General features: G+C 38.1%; 1 protein-coding gene across 1 annotated transcript in view; it reads right to left on the minus strand.

Moving 5' to 3' along the window:
- Positions 1-1,303: 1,303 nt before the first annotated feature.
- The window catches only part of LOC147388917 (FAD/NAD(P)-binding oxidoreductase), a 40,206-nt gene continuing 21,409 nt past the window's right edge, over positions 1,304-20,100 (minus strand). The window contains exons 12-13 of the mRNA XM_086419210.1: positions 1,678-1,746; positions 1,304-1,576 (exon numbers count right to left, since the gene is read on the minus strand). Of these exons, the coding sequence (XP_086275336.1) occupies positions 1,520-1,576; positions 1,678-1,746 (126 nt within the window). The 3' untranslated portion in view covers positions 1,304-1,519. The remainder of the gene's footprint in view (positions 1,577-1,677; positions 1,747-20,100) is intronic.

Below are 20,100 nucleotides of genomic sequence, written 5' to 3' on the forward strand. Positions count from 1 at the left end.
TGTTTGTTTGAAGGAATATTTGCAGTAGCAACATTCAATCTTGTTATTCCACAAATGATATACACCAAAATGCTCAATCTTTCAATTTTAAATTTTAAAGTTTTTTGCACTTGCAAAATGAGATGAATCCATAATCAAACGTTTGAATGAGAAGAACTGATGTCATTGTCCCGATTGAACTTTTAAATTGTTTGGAATATTACCATCAATGGATTGGATCAAATCCAACTTGAGGTTAGGACCAAGGATTTGGGATATGAGAATTATTAGATTTGGTATCCTTATTAAATAATCCTTAATCCTTCATGTATCTCACTATTAGGGACACTATCCGATAATTAGTGGACTAATTCAGTGTACTTTGAATGAATATGAATTCATGTTTAATAGTACTAAGTTGCATTCATCTTGTAATTGAGGCTTTTTATAAGGTTTCATAAAATAGAGGGAATTCTTTTATTAAAATACTAATTTTTAATTATAAAATATACAATTTTCAATCATGTATTTTGTTAACATCCTTGATCAAGTACTCTTACCTATTTTAATTTATGATTTGTTATTTTAAAATAAAATATTTAAAATTACTTGTATTTATTTTTTTAATAGTAATAATATAATAAATCACGTGCGTTCCATTTTACTAGTAAAATATAAATAAAAGTTAAAAGTGCCAATATAACCTCTCTTCGAAAAAATGTGATGTGGGAGCGATCTATGAGGTGAGATGGCTCAAATTTAAGGTTTTGGAAGGCGAAGAAGCTTTCTTTCTTTTCCACATTGAAGCTGACAATTGTGCATCAAAAAGAAAGTATAGTACAGTTGTCTAGTTCTCATTCATGGTGGTTTTCTGAAATCACTAATTATTTTAGGAGAGAGAGATTTGGCGTGTATTTGATTATTTAGTGTCACATATGATTTCAATAATTGGTGTGCTATGTGTAAAGTTGGTGTGGCAATAGAATTTTGCTATTTTAATTGCATACCAAGTATACAATCTACCAGAGACATAGATGTACATCTGAAACACATTTACAAACTGCCAATATAAGACCAGATGTTCTAGATTAGGACTAAATAAAATGCCGAAACGTAGATCAAATTTATATGATTCAAAATCTATATTGGTGTAAGGAATTTTGCTCCTCCCTTCAACTGTTTGCCTTCAAATTTTTTTATTTTTTATTTTTAATTCCTTCTGAAACACCATTACTGAAAAACCAAGGTTTAAAATCTCAAGGAAATGTTTTGGCCAAGAGAAAAAATAGATCTTATCTACACCAAACCATGATACATTCTGATATAATGTGTTGGGAATGTGAACAGCTCATTTCCATTTTTATTTTATTATCAATCTTCTCCTGAATGTCATTGTTTGCAGTTATAACAAGCACTCAACTTCCATTGTTAGTAACTTAACACACCCACACGAGTGAATTGGACATTTAAAATAACTAAAAAAGCTCAGTATAAGGGGAGGGTTCCATCACCTAAAAGCAACTTTCCCACCGAACCAACATCAAAATTTATAAACCATTTCCTCTGTGTACCCAAGTTCCTTGAGTAGGCCAGTGAGCTGCACATAAAACAGATGGGAGAGGAGAAGCACACAAGATTTCTTTCAGTAATTTGTTCTAGTCTAAAACATTTAAAAAACACAAGATGTCTCTTTCATACCTCGCCTTGCGACCGGTCTTTTGCCTTGTCTCCTGATATGTGTTTCATCATTCCAGGGGGACCACATACCTAGTCAAGTAAAAAAGAAAAAAGAAAAAAATCAATTCAAGCCCAAAATTAGGATTTCATGAACTAACACCCCCAAGGTAGTAGCTACCTTGCCTGATACTTATAAAGCAATGAATCACATGTGGAATGAATGGATTCACAATTTTTTTTAAATTGTCATCGTCATTGACGGCAGATGGCAGTCTCGGGTTCCATGGCAGATTGTGAATACCGTTAGATGAACAGCTAAGAAGAGAGATTTTAAATGAGGCACATCAATCCCGTCATTTGATTCAACCGGCTGGAACTAAGAAGTGTAGTGAATTGTTGTATGATTTGTCAGCAAGTCAAAGCTGAACAGGCCTTTTACAACCACTTCCCGTACAAAATGGAAATGGGAACACAAAACATAGATTTTGGGATCGGGTTACCTAAGGCTAGTGATGGGTTTAGATGCGATATGGGTGATTATAAACAGATTTGCAAGGTTAACTCAATTTTTAATGATCAAAATGACACACAGTAGATAGCTTGAACAAATTGCATATAACTGAAATTGTAAGGTTACATAGAATATCAGTATCTATAGTCTCATATTGAGATCCCATATGCACTTCGTAGTTTGGGAAGAGCTTACAGTCTAACTCAAGCTACTCATTTAAAACTACACATTGATTGTATTACATACACAGACTGATGGACAGTCAGAAATGGTGACATGCTTCGGATAAGTGTACTGTATATTGAAGGTCAATGGAAGGCTCACCTTCTAATAATTGAGTTTACATATAACAATAGTTATCGGTCCAGTATAGGTATGACTACATTCAAGGAACTTTACGGCAGGACAAAAGTCGGGGATACAATCCTCATGGGAGGAAACTTGGTTGAAGAGACTACAGAGGAGGCAAAAGAGCTACATCTTTGGAATTTAAGATAGGAGATGTGGGACAAAAGTAAGTCAAATGGCATACAGATTAGCTTTACCTTCTCAGCTAGTACAAATTCACCAAGTCTTTCAAGTATCGATGCTGAGGAAATATGAACCACATCCGTCGCATGTGATCAACTGGCAATCTTTGTAGTTAGGGGAAGATATATCTTATAAAGAATGAACACTACAGATCATTGGCAAAAAGGAAAAAATGTTGAGATCACGCATTAATCCCCCTAGTAAATGTGTGGAGACTTCATAATATCAAACAATCAACCTAGGAAAAATAATCAAGAAACGAACTAGATATCCAAAACTATTCTTTGAATGAGGTATCTTCTTAATTTTGAGAACCAAATTTTTGTTAAGGGCGAATGTTGTAATGACATGAAACAATTATTCTAAATCTCGATGAATAAATTCCACTTTGTGGTATTGGCAAATATCAAAAATTTGATTGAGATGTTGAACAGTGTGGATAACGTCTTCAATATATATATTCAATGACAATGATTACAAAGACTCCAAGTTCCCACTAAACTTGTGAAATAGCCGTGTGGGTCTTGTTGCACTCAAACAAGATGAGAACAAGATATTACAATGATGAACTATGTGTGAGGATCCAACCCCTTCAATGGCAGCTTGGCTACCTATATAGTGGAGAGGAGAAAGGTCTCCTTAGACGACTCATCTCAGTCAAGTCCGAGATAAGGTCACATCCTAACATGGTGGCTATGACCTGTCTCCTTCAAGTCTGAGGTAGGTCACGCTTCTGCTTGTGTCAGAGCTTGTAGGCATCAGTATTGTCAAGGTCATGTGGCAGTCAGTCACCTATGTGACGGCAGTAGAGTCTAACACCTTCTATATATAGAAGCCCTTGATGATGCCACATGGCAGCTTCAAAGGTGACACATGACAACTTCAAAAAGTGACACATGGCCACTTTATTACTCGCGTCTACAATAGTCCCCTGCGCACCGTGGGAATACTTTATTATTTCTATAGTCGTGTGGTGTGCATTCCGATGCTTCATCAATCCTATAGTCAATCGTTCTTTGAAGCACTTTTTAGAAAGAGATCATTCTTATTTGAATGATGCATCCAACGCTTCTTTTTCTTCAAAATGAACATTAATGTAATTTTTTAGTAAAAGGCGCACAGCACCATTTGATAATTGTACACTACATTCACCAGAAGGGTATGTGACGCCTCGTCGAGTGAAAACGAGTACTAATGCTTATTCGTGAGTAAGGCACACGGCACCCGTTCAATAGTTGCACACGGTACATTGCTCAAAGGGTGCTTGGTGCCTCATCGAGTACGAATGAGTAATAAATCTTCACGTAAGGCGCGCAGCGCCTTGTCTAGAATACACACAGTGCATTTGTTTAGGAGCACACGACACCCAATTGGACTATGATCTTTGAGCACATCATGCTATTTTGAGTGATGTACGGGCGACTTTAAAGGAAGTCGCACGACATGACATGTTAGGCAATCTGACAGTATATGGTGCCTTGAAGTAAAAACAGTTTGAGTCCCCAAGTATATGGCGCCTTCAAGATTGCCCATACTTAAGAAGGCCCTAGTATATGTGATGTAGGACATCTACAATCCTAGTTAGAACTTTCCTAGTATTTCTATTTCTATTTCTACTTCTAATAGGATTTCTATTTCTACTTCTAATATGACTTTTATTTCATAGTTATGTTAGGAGTACAATTCCTTGTTAGTTTCGAATTTGTTTTAAATTCGTTTTTATTATTTAGACTATAATTAGAAGTACTTAGAAGTCTCCAATTTGAGTTCTAATAGGATTAGAAAGTTAGTATTATGTTATAGATAGGTTAGGAATATTAATTTTTAGTATTTTAGTAGGATTAAAAGTTGTTATGATGGAGTTATTTATATAAGGAGCTCCAAATCCGAAAATTAATAATCAATTCAATTATCCTTTCTCTTTTAATTTTTTTTTTTTTTAGCTTTATACTTTATTTTCTTTCAAGCTATTGCTTGTTTATCAATTGAATCTATTGATTCAAATTGATTTTGAGTGTTCCATTGAATACGATCTATCGAATCTATTGATTCATACGCTTCCGCTACGTCAAGTGGTATCAGAGCTCTTGCTGCGATCCACAAAAGATGGATGGTGAAAGTGATTTTATCACAGAATCTTATCTAGAAACTCAATTGGAAAAGTTTGAAGAAAGAATTACCAACAAAATTATGACTATGTTGGAGTCTCGTGTTCAAGGCATGATTCTCAACACCATTGAGAAGGAAAAAAGTAAGAAAACTTTTGGAGAAGAAGACCCAAAAGATTCCCACCATCCCTCCCACAATTCCCCTCATAATTCAGCCCCTAGAAACTCTTGTAGAGAGGCCGAATTCCCTCAAAACCATAACCTTACCCATAATTTTGTTTTTGCCCAAACCATACCACTTCCCGCACCTCAGACCACCCTCCCTCAACCTTCTAACCATATTGCATCACTCCTATTCCCTCAAAATAAAATCCCTCACCCTCCAACAGCCACATATCCGCCCCCACAAAACGTTTCTCCTAACCTTCAAAACCCATCAAATAACTTCAATGACCCTTCAATGACCATAACAGCCCCATATATGGATTACATAGATGAATTGAATCCTTATACTACCCCTCCCCCAACTAAACATCCCTATTTTAACCATGATAGACTTCTCCCTAACCCTCCCCATACTCACCCACCTCCATATTGCAAAGTCAATGTAAGACGGACCCATTATCACGCACCCACAAATCAGCCCTTCCATGATTTTGAAGAGGTTGAACGCGTGTTCATGCATAACGCACCCCCCCATTTACAATCCTAGTTAGAGCTTTACTAGTATTTCTATTTCTATTTCTACTTCTAATAGGATTTCTATTTCATAGTTATGTTAGGAGTAGAATTCCTTGTTAATTTCTAATTTGTTTTAAATTCGTTTTTATTATTTAGACTATAATTAGAAGTACTTAGAAGTCTCCAATTTGAGTTCTATTAGGATTAGAAAATTAGTATTATGTTATAGATAACTTAGGAATATTAATTTTTAGTATTTTAGTAGGATTAAAAGTTGTTATGATGGAGTTATCTATATAAAGAGCTCCAAATCCGAAAATTAAGAATCAATTCAATTATCCTTTCTTTTAATTAATTTTTTTTTTAGCTTTATACTTTATTTTCTTTCAAGCCATTGCTTGTTTATCAATTGAATCTATTGATTCAAATTGATTTTGAGTGTTCCATTGAATACGATCTATCGAATCTATTGATTCATACGCTTCCGCTACATCAATATGGCACCTTGAAGCTTGCCACTACTTAAAAAGCCCAAGTATACGACGCCTTAGAGCTTACTATCGTTTGTGAAGTCCCCAAGTTATCGTGGCATCTACATGGAGTCACGGCTATTTCCGCACTACAAATGTTTGATGAGACTCTTATAAGTACCTTCATCAGGCGGTCTCGTTGAAAGATAATGATCTGTTTGGAAAACAAGCTACTTGTACCAAAATAGAAGGTAAGCTTTCCTTCTTCTCTCCCTCCAACTTTTTTAAAGGCAATCATGAAGAACCTTCTTAGTTGCAATGACAACTTTTTCAAGCACGCCTCTTCCACCCAATGCGACAAACCTTCTTCTAAGCATTCTTGGGAATTCCTTTCTTCTGAAGGCGACGTTAATAGTGTAGTTCCTCATCCTTCTTCAACAATACGTTTTCCTCTTGGTTGCAATGAATTTTCACCCTCTCAATCAATTTCGGTCTCTCATGCTCATCCTTCTAATTTATGGGGAAAATGAGTGACGGATTCTTTAGGCAACCAGCACAAGTTTGAATTGCTTGATCGTGTCAGAGTTTTGACGCTTTAATCACTTTGAGGAAGCTGAAGGTGGAGATGGACGTCGAAGGTTTATTGATGTTAATGTCTCGTTGGAGTCATCAAAGCCATACTTTTATCTGACTTGGAGGGAGGTAGTGATATCATTAGAAGATGTCCATGTACTCCTTGGTTTACCCATTTGTGGTTATTTTGAGTCCCCCAACCTTAACGTATTATCTATAGAGGAGCGATGTCTAGTTGACGAATTGGTGGTTGGTCTTGCAGCATCAAAACAAATTGTCAACCCTCTAAACAAACGTACAAAAAACGACTAATCAAGACGCGCTAACTTTATTGGGTGGATACATCACTTTTATGGGTTTTCCGCCAACGATGGCTTCACATGAGGGTCTCGTTGGGACGATTTTTGGAACCTTGCAGTGCTGATTGCACTATGATTGTCTCACCATGAAACTGAATGTTATCCCTCTGAGAAGGTACAAGACTTTATCTTCCCCTTAGCAGCTAAGATGTCATCAAGTACCACTCCCCATACGGGTGATCTCTTTGCGGTGTTATACAAAAATCTTGACTTATATGTAGAAAATGCGAGACAATCCAATGGACGTAGGATCATTCAAAGTTTTGTAAACACCTCCTTTTGTAGATGTGGCTATGGGAACATTTTTCAAAGTAAGCACCTCCGGCAACCGAATTTACTAAGTCCATTAAGAGAGGGGATATCTTTAGCTTGGGTTTGCTTGCTACTGTTGCATTCCAAACAATGTACCTCGAACTTGACAATGGTTCAATGTAGGGCAGACTCAAGTTAGCACCATATTCTTCATTTGTATCTCAACCTTATAGGCGTACATTTAAAGGTATTTCTCCAAATGATGTGTACCCAGATGTTAGTGGCGTCGTTAACCTTCACGCTAGGGATTCTCTTGACTGGACCGAGATCGTCTTTCTTTTATACACCACACCGTCTTTTGTCATAAGCTTCATTAAGGGTATATGGGTCCCTTTATCATATAATCCAGATCGGTCTACATGTTAGTTTGGGTTCGACCAAGGCATCCCTATGGGTTTTCATGTGACTCCTTCGGCAGATGATGCTTTGGATACGTTCTCTTGTCTTCGTATGCACCAACTAGTTCGCCTTTTCAAAGCATCACTTGTAAGACACCTCATCAACTTTCCAACGATGCCTTTCCTCTATAAGGCGCCGTCAATGATCAAGAATCTAATAGAGAACTTCCTAATTTTGAGTGCTTGTTTGTCGAGAGGTAGCTCGTTAGTTTCAAGATACTTTAGATATGGTTCCCTCCAATCATTAGTTGTTTCTACGACACAAGTTTCTCCATGATATGGTAGGTTTTGGCAGGTTGGACACGCTGCTTGTAAGGCTTGTGATTCTTGAGTCATTTTTGGCCAAAAATACCCTTGACATTGAATCCTTCGATACAACAAGGCGTCAAGAGTGTGACCGCATCCAGGTCATGCACATCTCTTAAAATTTGTTGTGCTTTTGTTTCTCTACATAATGAGCCAAAGTACCATCAGCCCTATGAAAATAGAGTACGCCATCGTAAATCATGTAATCGTTTTTCTTTTTCAAAGGCACTTTGATGCAACTCATGTTACTTGACTTAAGTGAATCGGTCACCTCCTTGTGCCAATCACCTTCTTCAATTTCATTTCATGTTTCCATACAATCCCATGAGTAGGGTATTGTTCTTTTGATAATTCGAACGTCCTTGACTTCCCCTTCAAACTTCAACCTTGAAGCCAGTGTTGCTAAAACATCAGCATGCCTATTGGAATTCTACCCTGTATGTGTAATAATAGAATTTTTGAAGTAATGCAATAGATGCTGAGCTCTAGTCCGACAACCGTAGTTCTTTTAAAGCGAACAACCCATTCATTTGCTTCACCAAAAGACTGGAGTCTGCTCTAATATCTAGATTATTAATACCCCTTTGTTTTGCCAAGGTGAGTCCCAGCAAGAACGCTTCATACTCCGCCTCATTGTTACTGCATATAAAACCAACTTGAACGAAAAAGAGATTGTTGACTTGTTCGGGGCCTCATATACAAAAACATCGCCTCCTCTTGTTGTGGAGGACCCATCGAAATACATCGTCCATCTAGATTATTCATTTTCAATTGCAACCTCAGGCTAATTCCCTTGAATTTCATCATTTATAGGACTGATGTCAGTCCTAGGAAAGGCAGCCAAGAGATCCACAACAACTTGTCCTTTGAAGGCTCAAGGTATAATACATTTGATGTCAAATTCGATTACCTAAAGCAACCACTTTGCCGTCCGTCTTGTTAGGGTGGGCTATAATAAGAGGTACTTGATGGGGTCAACTACCGTCAACACCTAGACTTCATTAGCTAATAAGTAAAGTCTAAACTTCTGAGAGGCATAAACCAGGGCAAGGCACATCCTCTCAATTTTCAAGTATCGAAGTTCTGCCCCTTGTAATGCTTAGCTAATGTAGTAAACTAGTCTCTCGTGACATGTTTTATCTTCTTGAGCTAACAAAGCCCCAATAGCCTCATCCGTTGTGGCTATGTATATCAACAATGGTTTTTGAGGTATCGACACCATCACGGTGTGAGTAGTATTGGGAAATAATGGCCTTTAGTTTATTTTTCCTAGTTTTCTATTTTTCTCTATGTAAGGGCATTTATGTCCATTCACTTTAATTAATATAAATATCTTGCCAACCTCTCATTGTCAGACATGAAAATTACTCTTTTACAATTCTTCTTGGTATCAGAGCCCTAGAGAACCCATTGACACGCACTCCTTGGATTTTCCTCTTTGATTTTGGGATCTTGGAGCATCTCCTCATCTCTTCTTTCTCTTTTCTCTCTCAACAATCCCTTAGATATTAAGACCAAATAACCTAGCAACATCTTCGTTAGAAGGTCCCCCCTTTGGGGGTTTCTTTTTCTTATTGTTTTGGGTCGAATTCATCTAATCGCATGTTGCGATAGAGATTCTTCTGCTATGCTGAGTTGCGAGGTTGTGATTCTGCCTTGCGATAGGCTAGGCTGCTACTATAGAGAATCTACTGGGCTGCGAGGTATCACATCCTACGATAAGGTTTCTTCCTTGCGATAGTGCCATTGCCTTTCAATAGGCTGTGTTGATGTTTTTCTACCCTACGATAAGGTTTCTACCTTGCGATTATGCCTTGCAATAGGGCTGCTAGGTATTGTTGTGTGCCTATTGTGCAACAAAACTATTATTTGAGTTGTGCCACTATTTTCTAGTTTGTACGAGTTGCTCCCTGCATTTTTTGTTGATCGCACACTGCTAGAGACCTCCCTTTAAGCCAAAGCTTCTAGTTTATATTTCGTCCCCTTTTCTTCAAATTTCTAGTGATTTCTTAATATACCAGACCTTCTCGGCTGATTTTATTCTACTTCTGGCACTCTAAGTGTGTTGATTTGATCTTACACTTTCTCCTTCAAATTGTAGTCTTCCTACATTTGATTATTGTCCTATTGCCTTTTTTCTCTTCTATCCACTTATTTTTATGAGAAATGACATCGAACCAAAAAAACAGACACCAATACTATTCTTGGGGCCAATTCCTCAGCCCAACGTATTATTAGTGCCTTATTGGATGGAAGAAATTTTCAATCTTGGTCTCGGTCTGTAAGACTATTTGGGTAGTCGAGGCAAATCTAGATGGCTTTTAGCACTATTAACAAGTCATCTATTACTAATTCCAAGTTTGAACAATGGGAGATTGATAATTGTACTATTCTTGAATAGTTGTTTAACTCCATGGAGCAACGTATCTACACTATGTTCATGTACCATGAAACTGTCTCATCTTTGTGGTCAACTCTCATTTAGACATATGCACATGCTATCGAAGATGAGCTCAATCAAGACATTATCCAGGCTACTCAGGAAACTCAAAGTATACCTGATTATTTTGGATTTCTTCAATCTCGATGGAAGGAGTTTCTTCATCATGAATCTATGGTTGAGCTATCTGTCAAAGCAATTGAGTATGTAGTTAAGAGGATTGCTAGACATCAGACATACCAGTTTCTCATGGGCTTACGTCCCGAGTTTGAGGCACTGCGGACCTAGATCATTAACACTCTCCTTTACCTTCCTTAATTGAAACCTTTGTGACTATTGATAGCGATAAGCATTGTCACCGTGTAATCCCATCTCAGAATCAGGCTCTTGGAATTCTTTCTGCTTCAACGACAAATCAAATGGCTCTAGCAGCCAATTCGGATTTTTCTGAGTCTTTGGCCCAGTGATTTGGAAGTTGTGGTCGGGGGGCCATGGTCGTGGTGGAAGGAGTAGCCTTATTTGCAATCACTGTGGAAAACTAGCCATGAGAAAATCCGATGTTTACAGCTTTATCATCACTTGTTGCGATCTACTACCACTCTTTCTGTGGGGCATTCTGATCCTCATGATGCTACTATGAAGTCATCACCGAGTCTTACCACTGATCTCCCAGCTTTCCTGGCACTATTGATTTGCAACAACTTCAGACCCAGATTGCCACTTTTGTTCGTGATCATATCCATACTCATACTCGATCATCTTCGACTGTGGCCTCAATTACCACTCCTCTAGGTACATCCTCTACATTTCATGTCACCCTGACATGGGTTATTGAATGTAGTGCCCCTGATTACATGACCGGTTAATCTAGCCATTCACTTCAACTATTTTTCCTACTATTCATAGGAACGTTGACTTTACTAATGGCGTATTACACTTATACACATTAAACGTACCATCCCTTTATCCTCTAGTATTTCTCTTGATTTTGTGTTTCATGTTCCTTATCTCTTAACATTTTGTCTGTGAGTAGTATTACAACATTCTTGAGCCCAAATGGCATCATAGTAAAGAAGTTTCCTATTGGTGTACGAAAAGTTGTCTTTTCCACGTCTCTAGGAGCCATCCAAATTTGATTTTATCCACTAAACCCATCTATAAACAAAAAGATCTTATGGTTAGCCGCAGCATCTACCAAAAGATCGATATTCAGGAGGGGGAACTCGTCTTTCAGATAAGCTCTTTTAACTTGTAGATGTCGACACAACAGTAGATCCAACCATTCTTTTTCTTTACAAGTACAACATTAGCAAACCATACCGGATGTTGGATAGGTCTTATGAAACTTGTGGATAAAAGCTTCTGAATTTCCTCTTTGATCTATTCTTCCACTTCGTGACAGAATTGTCTAGGCGCTTGTTTAACCGGGCAGGTGCCACATTTAACATGAAGGTAGTGCGTGACCACAGTTTCTCCTAGACTAGGCATCTTGTCGTATGTCCACAAGAATACATCTGAAAATTGCTTTAGAAGTTTGATCATTTCTCTTCACTCATGTCAATGTTCTACTAATGAAGACAAGGCGTCTCTTATTATCCGCTCCTATGTTTACTTCCTCAAGCTGATCACCTACATCCTTCTCTCCTTCCATGTGTGGAGGAGCATCCATCATTCCTTCCTCTTCATCATCTATGATGACATGTGCCTCATGCACTTTGCTAGAGGAGGCGCCGCCGACCTCATGCAACCGTCATAATCGATAAATAACTTTCCCATCAGGCATCGTAAGCCTTTCAACCTTCCTAGCATTAAGTGCCTTCTTCGTTGTCATGTCCATACTGTCCCATATGGGTAATGGAGTAGAATATATGTGATTACCATTTCCCCTGGTAAAGCTTTCTTTTCCAAAAAAAAGCCTCTAGAAAATATGTTTCTTCTTGGGAAAAAGATCTTTCAGACGCTTGGATCACTATCGCTTTACCACAAATAGCCACTTTCACACATTGACGATATGTCAACACAATGGCCTCATTTGCATGAAGCCATGGGCGCCCTAACAGCATGTGGTACAAGGCGTCTGTCTCTAGGACATGAAAGCGTGTGGAAGACCTAATTGGTCTAACACGTAAATTGACCGTGATGTAGTCTACTGTGCTGAAACTATGTCTATTGAAGCCTTGTATCTTAGTTGGTACTTGTACTACCTTGTGCAATGATATCCCAACCATATCTAAAGTCCCCATCGGTAATAGATTAAGAAAAAAGCCCCTTTCAACAAAGGCCCTCCTTAATTCTCTTCCATTTAACAGCATCGTGACGTACAACAGATACATATAGTCAGAATATATGGGTATATCCGCATTGGTAAATGTAATAACTCCTTTGACATTGCAGTTTAACGCTGCTATCAACTATCCTTTGTCTTGAGCCGGTATCACTGCCAGTGCCAACGCAGCCTCATAGTGTTTTTCTTCGGTAAACACTAACTTGTCGAAAAATTGCTTAAATATCGAGGTCTGCTGGAGCTTGGTCGCAATAGGTGCATACTCGTTAGTTGCACCGTCATAGCTTGTCTCTCTTGCAGTCATCAATACAGCATGGTGATCATGATTTAGCAAAGGATTCATATCAATCCTAGCGAGTGGCAGACGTATGACATCATCTCGAACCCATGCATATAATATCTCTTCGACTTCCTCTATAGTGCATGGAAAGTCAGGGTATTCACTGTTGTCGTGCCTTCTCCATTTTGAAATGTCCTTTGTTCATTGTTCTGCCGTCGTTTCCCCCGATTATCAGCGACAAAGGTGTGTTAAGCCTGACACTTCTCTACTCGTGGTCTTTCAGGCACCCTACACATTTTTGCCTTCTCTGCATTCACCGCCACAAAAACCTTCGTTCATTTGCCAACATCACTGCAAATCCAAGAAAGATGATATCCTTAGGTTTTCCAAATGTGTGTGAAAAGAAATGACTATTCCTACAATGCAAATCTCCACCAACCTCAATTCTTCGACAGACTCGTAACAATCCATTACACTATTCCTAAGGTGGTGTTTGATTCTACGTTAAAATGGCGCTTTTGCGCTTTTTGTGGATCAAAAACGCAAATTTTTAAAGTGTTCACCGTTTGTTAAAAAAAAATCGCATTTAATATCCACTTATTTGAACGTGATTTGGTCGAGCGGGTTTCAAGAGTTTTTCAAATATGCGTTTGCGGGAGAAGCAAATACATTCAAAATGATTCACGTGAAATGACTAAAATAACCTTAGACAAATTAAAATATTACAAAATCTTCTTTGACTGAAGCTAATCATCATTTTCAATAGACCCCTAAAACCAGCAAGCACTTCATTCGAGTTCAACCCTTGATCGATGGCAACCATAATCGTTGTCAACTTCGTTCAACTACTAATCTTGCATCAACTCCCATCAACTTCAAAATACAGGTATTTTTAATGAAAACAACTGAAATTTCATGGGTTTTTGGTCAATTGATGTTTTGTGGGTTTATAAATTGATGAAAAATATGAAATCTTGTGGTTTATCATTCAATTTATGGAAAAAAATCAGAAATTTGTATTTATATAGTTCGATTGATCAAAATCTAAAATTTCATGGGTTTTTGATCAATCGAACATTGTGGGTATATAATTGATGAAGAAAACCAAAATTCTATGGTTTTGTAGTTCAATTGATGGCAAAAAAATCTAACATTTGTATTTAATATAGTTCGATTGATGAAAATCTAAAATTTCATAGGTTTTTGGTCGACCAAACCTCGTGAGTTTATAATTGATGAAGAAAACCGAAATTTTGAGATTTAATAGTTCGATTCATGGCAAAAAAATTCTCAAATTTGTATTTCATATAGTTCGATTGATGAAATTCTGAAATTTCATAGGTTTTTGGTCGACCAAACCTTGTGGGTTTACAATTGATGAAGAAAATCTAAAATATTTGTGGTCTTATAGTTCAATTGATGGCAAAAAAATGTGATAATTGTATTTATGTAGTTCGATTGACGAAAAAACTGAAATTTTGTTATTTTATAGTTCGATTGATGGCAAAAAAGTCTCAAATTTGTATTTATATAATTTGATTGATGAATAATCTGAAATTTCATGCTTTTTGGTCAATTCTTAAATAGGATTACATGAATTTGTAGTTATTTTTTACCATTGTCCGATGGAGGATAACAATTCAAAGAGTGCAAAAGCATATTGGACACCCAAACAGCACCAAGTTTGGGTAGAGATATGCTACGAAGTAATTAAGGCAAGGAGACCACATAAAGTTCTTGACAAGATTGCCTATGGAATTTTAGTGAGGGAGTTTAAAAAACAAACTAGTGGGATAGCCAAAAAGACATTTGGGGACGTGGAATAAGATTTGCTCAAATACTGATATGGCTTATGATCCTGACACCAGCAAGTTAGATGCAACCGAGTGGTGGGATGGGTGGTTAGAGGTATATACTGTTAGTTTTCTTTTAGGAATTTTGCATCTTTCTATATAATTTAGGGTTAATATTTTTTTTTATAGCATCATCCGAAAGATGCAGTGTTTCAAATGAAGCCTTTGAAGTTTGTAAAGGAATTGAATTTCATCTTTGGAGGCACGTATGCTAATAGTGGATGGATGTGGTCACTTGCATCTGATTCAATACCACCTGCGAGTAGATCAAGAGCTCACGAGGAGGACCTTGACAAAGATGATCTAGATTATGTCATCGAGACCCAACCCTTGGAATCTCAAACACCTCTGGACCTAACTCTTGATGATGCCAACGAGTTTAAAGATGATGCTACCCCTAGTATACACACACCTACAGATCACGTTCATCGTAGAGGTGGAGTTACTCCAGAACCTCAAGGTCATAGATAGAAGATGCCTACTGCTATGTGATTTGGCCAGACATTGGATAGGCTCGTAGATGTGGTTCTCACCCAGGCATCTGCCACTAGCAAGCCTATTCCTGTTAAAACATCTAGTATTCAAGAGTCCATCGACCTCTTTGACCAACTAACAGATTTAACCCCCAACAGTGATCTCTATCGTTTTGCGTTGAAGATGTTTATAAAGAACAAAGAATTCAGGGAGGGCTTATCTGGGTTGTGATCAACAGTTATTCGTCTTGAGTGGTTGGAGGGAGAGATGGCTAATTTTTTGGCTGGACAGTAGTTCTCTTTCATCGACATGTCAATAATTTTACTTGTTTGTTTTGCATCCTACCTATAAGGTGGTAAGGTGCAGTATGCATTGGTTTTATGATACTCTAACTATTTTATGTTGGATGGATATTTTATTTATGTTTTTTTATGTTTGATTGATATTATTATCTATATTTTCTGTTGTATGTGGTAGATGATGATATATTATATATGCTTCTGCTGTATGTGGTTGATGATGAATAGCATTGATGACAAACTATACAAACCCACCACTTTGTTCATGTGATCGAGTGATGAAATTAGTTATAACTAAAACGAAGGAAAATTATGGGAAGATGCTTTATAGGTGTCCATCTTGGTAGGTAATATCTCATTGATATTAATGTTGGATGCCTATGATAAATAATTAGATTGATAATATTAATTCATGTGTTCTTTTACTTCATAGAGACATGCAAGGTCTTTTGTGTGGGCAGATGAAATTGAAATTATCAATGATAATGTCATTCACAATAAAATGTTGAATGCTATTGGAAATAATCTAGTTATTATTTTAGCTCTAATTGTTGTTTAGATATAGCTTTTTATTTAACTTTTATTTATTTCTGGTTTGTAAAGGCACTTTTGTCTTTTTACCTTTTTACTAATATAAATTCCTACCACGCTCTCACATAGAAACTTGACAATCGTTCTTCTACAATTCTTCTTGTTATCAGAGCCTAGAGGATCCATCATTTTTCTCCCCCTTGGTGTTTCTCATTTGTTTTTTGAGTTTCTTGGAGTTTTACCCTCGCCATCCCGCTCTTCTCTCTTTTCTTCTCCTCTCCTCTTTCTTTTTTTCTTTTGACCTAAATCGCACAATGCGATAAGGGGGTTCTTGCGCGAATAGTTCCCTTCGATGGGGTTGCACTGCTGTTAGGTTATCTTTTTCTTGTGCGATTAGGTCCATACTGCTGGCTGGACTGTTATGCAATTAGGGACTTGTTGTTGGTTGATGTTGGCTGCCTCTGTTATAAGGATTGTGTTGTCAACAGCAATAAGGGGCTGTGTTGTTGACTTCTACAGCAAGGTGTACGATTGTTGCTGGCTATTTTTTTTTTTTTTTTCTGCGGTAGTGTGTGTGGCTGCTGGCTGCAGTGTTGTTGTGATGCGACTGACTTGGCTGTTATGACTGGACTGCGATTGGGCTACACGCTGCTGCGATTGGGCTTGGTTGTTATGCCTAGGCTACGATAGGACTACAGATTGCTGCGACAGTGTGTGAGGCTGCTGGCTGCAGTTTTTACTGTTTTTTTGTTGTTTGCAGACCTGCTGTGGAGACCTGCGACAGCAACAAGATTGTTGTTTGACTGTGTGGACTGGACTGCTTACGATAGGTCCATGGGATCTTGCGAGGGGTTGAAACAGCAATAGGACTGCTTGTAAGGGCTTGCGAGACTTTGCGACAAACTTGTTGATCTGCAACAGGAGTAGATTTGCTGTAGATTCATGTTTAGTCTGCTAAGAGACCTGTGAAAGTGTTGCTACCCCTTCTACCTGTGGTTTCTTCCACCTTGGATTAATACTACGAGAGATCTCCCTCGATCCAAAGTTTTATTGTTTATAGTTCGTTATGACGACAAATCACAAGACCAAGGATTCCAACACAACTCTTGGGGCAAATTTATCAGTTCAGTGTATAACTAATGCCCTACTAGATGGTCGGAATTTTCAGGCCTGGTATCGGTCTGTACGACTTTATTTGGGTAGTAGAGGTATATCTGGATGGCTTTTGGGAACCATTATTAAACCACCTCTCACTGATCCCAAATTTAAACAATGGAAAATCGATAACTGCACTATTCTTGGATGGCTATTTAATTCAATGGAATAGCGGATCTATACAATGTTTATGTATCACGAAACTATTTCGTCTTTGTGGTTAGCCCTCACTCAGACATATGCTCACGTTAGGAATGACTCGATGATTTATGAGCTTTACCAAAACATTGCCCAGGCTACCCAAGGAGCACAAAGTGTAGCTGATTATTTTGGGTTCCTCCAGACCCATTGGGAGGAGCTCTCTCATTATAAGTCTATGCCTAAGCTATCTGCAAAAGCAGCCAGATTTGTAGTTAAGAAGATTGCTCGACAGCAAATATATCAGCTTCTCATGGGTTTACATCCTGAGTTTGAAGCACTTCGGACCCAGATCATTAATACCACTCCTTTACCTCTTTTATTTGAGATATTGGCGACCATTGATAGTGATGAACGTCATCATCGTATTGTTCCATCTTAAACTCAGGCACCTGGTATTCTTTCTGCTTTTTCTACAGATCAGATGACTCTAGCAATCGATTCAAGTCTCTCCAACGTTTGGATCCCGAGATCAGGGAATCATGGTCGTGGTAGCCGTGGTCGTGGTAAAGGGAATGGCCTTACTTACAGTCATTATGGAAAAACTAGTCATGAGAAAGCCCGCTGCTTTCAACTCTATCCGCATTTGATACCATAATCTTCGTCCACTTCATCTTTGAAACAGTTTGCTCCTCGTGCCGCTACAGTGGAGTCATCATCCATTCTTCCCACTGATCATCCTTCCTCACTTGGCACAAGTGATTTGCAACAGTTACAGACTCAGATTGCAACTATTGTTCGGGATCATATCCATGCTCACACTCACCCATCCTTGACAGTAGCCTCAGTTACTGCTCCTCCAGGTACATCCTCTACTTTCCATGTCACTCAATCTGGCTCTACTCGACTGACATGGGTTATTGATTCCGTTGCCTCTGATCATATGACCGGTGAGTCTAGTCTAGTCATTTTACCTCTTCTACTTTTCCTACCACTCATAGGGAGGTTCGTCTTGTTGATGGATCTCTTACACCTATTCACACCAAGGGTACCATCCCCTTATCTTCTAAGATTTCACTAGACTTTGTACTTCATGTCCCTCATCTATCTCTTAATGTTATGTCTATTGAGTAGTATTACTAAATCAATAAATTGCTCAGTTACTTTTTTTCCTACTCACTGCATTTTCCAAGACCTGACTTCGAGGAGGATTTTTGGCAAGAGGTATGAGAGGGATGGACTGTACTTGTTTGGATCTCAATCTACTGCTGTTCCGACTTCTGAGCTTCATTTCTCTAGGAGTCATTTATTTCCTATTTTAAAAAGTGCTTGTAGTGGACACAAATTTCAGTGCTCTGTGCATCAACTTTCTAAACACACGTACTTCTTATATTCCTCGTGTGCATCAAGTAAATAAAATATTTGATTTAACTCATTCTGATGAGTGGGGGCCTTCCCCTATTACTGCTTTTAATGGTCATAGATATTATGTTACATTTATTGATGACTATTCACATTGCACTTGGGTTTATCTGATGCGTTCTCGTTCTGAGGTGCTTCCTATTTGTGTCAATTTTTTTAAAATGATTCAAACTCAGTACAATATTACTGTTAAATCTCTTTGATCTGATAATTAGGGAGGGAGAATATATATCTGATGGGATTCGTTCTCATCTTCATAAGCATGGTATGCTTAACCAGTTGACTTGTCCTTATACTCATGAGCAAAACGGGGTGGCAGAACATAAGAATCGTCATCTCATGAACGTTGTTCGATGTCTTCTCCAAGGAATGCATGTTCCTAAGGTATATTAGAATATGGCAATCCTCACTACGGCTTATCTTATTAACCGCGTCCCTAGTCGTACTTTAGAGAGACAAGTGCCTCTTCATGTCCTTTAACTTGATAGTATACATTTTCCCGTTACACCTCGAGTATTTGGGTGCACATATTCTGTTCAGGATAGAACAACCAATCGTACCAAATTGGATGACAAATCCATTCGATGCATTTTCTTGAGTTACTCTTCTATGTCCAAAGGGTATCGATGTTATGATCTAGTTTCTCACCGTGTCATACACTCTCTTAATGTTACTTTCTTCGAAAATGTTTCATACTTTCATGCCACATCTACTTTGCAGGATTCGTCTCCTATAGTGTTGTCATCTCCCATTTTTCCTCCATCTTCACTGAGGATTAAGGTCTACTCTCGTCGCCATCGCTCCCCTATACCCTTGCCAACCTCCTCCTTGGATTCAAGTATCTCGTCTCCTACCTCCACACATATACCTGTTCTTATCCCTTCTATTTCTAATTCTCACTTACCTATTGCCCTTCGCAAAGGTAAGCGAGGGTGTGTTATTAATCATCCTATTGCTCAATTTGTTTCATATCAGGGTCTATCTTCCTCTTATCAGGCATACCTTATAACCATTAATTCTATTCAAGTCCCTCGATTTGTATCAGAGGCTTTGCAAGACCCTCAGTGGACTAAAGCTCTGACTATTGAGATGGATGCTTTGCAAAAAAATAATACTTGGGAGCTTATCACTCTCCCATCTGAGGAACAGTGAAGGTCTGATATAGAATTTTATCATCCTGCTGTAACGAAAAATACTACTGAGTGATCTCATAAATTCAAATTATATTGTTGGATCCCGAATGCATGTGCCTCATTCGTTCACAAATCTCCTTCACAGTATCCAAAAACATAAAATTAACAGTGATCTACGACTCCATA

The sequence above is a fragment of the Akebia trifoliata genome, chromosome 12 (genome assembly GCF_017979445.1).
Source record: "Akebia trifoliata isolate Shusen 1 chromosome 12, ASM1797944v1, whole genome shotgun sequence".
NCBI lineage: Eukaryota > Viridiplantae > Streptophyta > Magnoliopsida > Ranunculales > Lardizabalaceae > Akebia > Akebia trifoliata.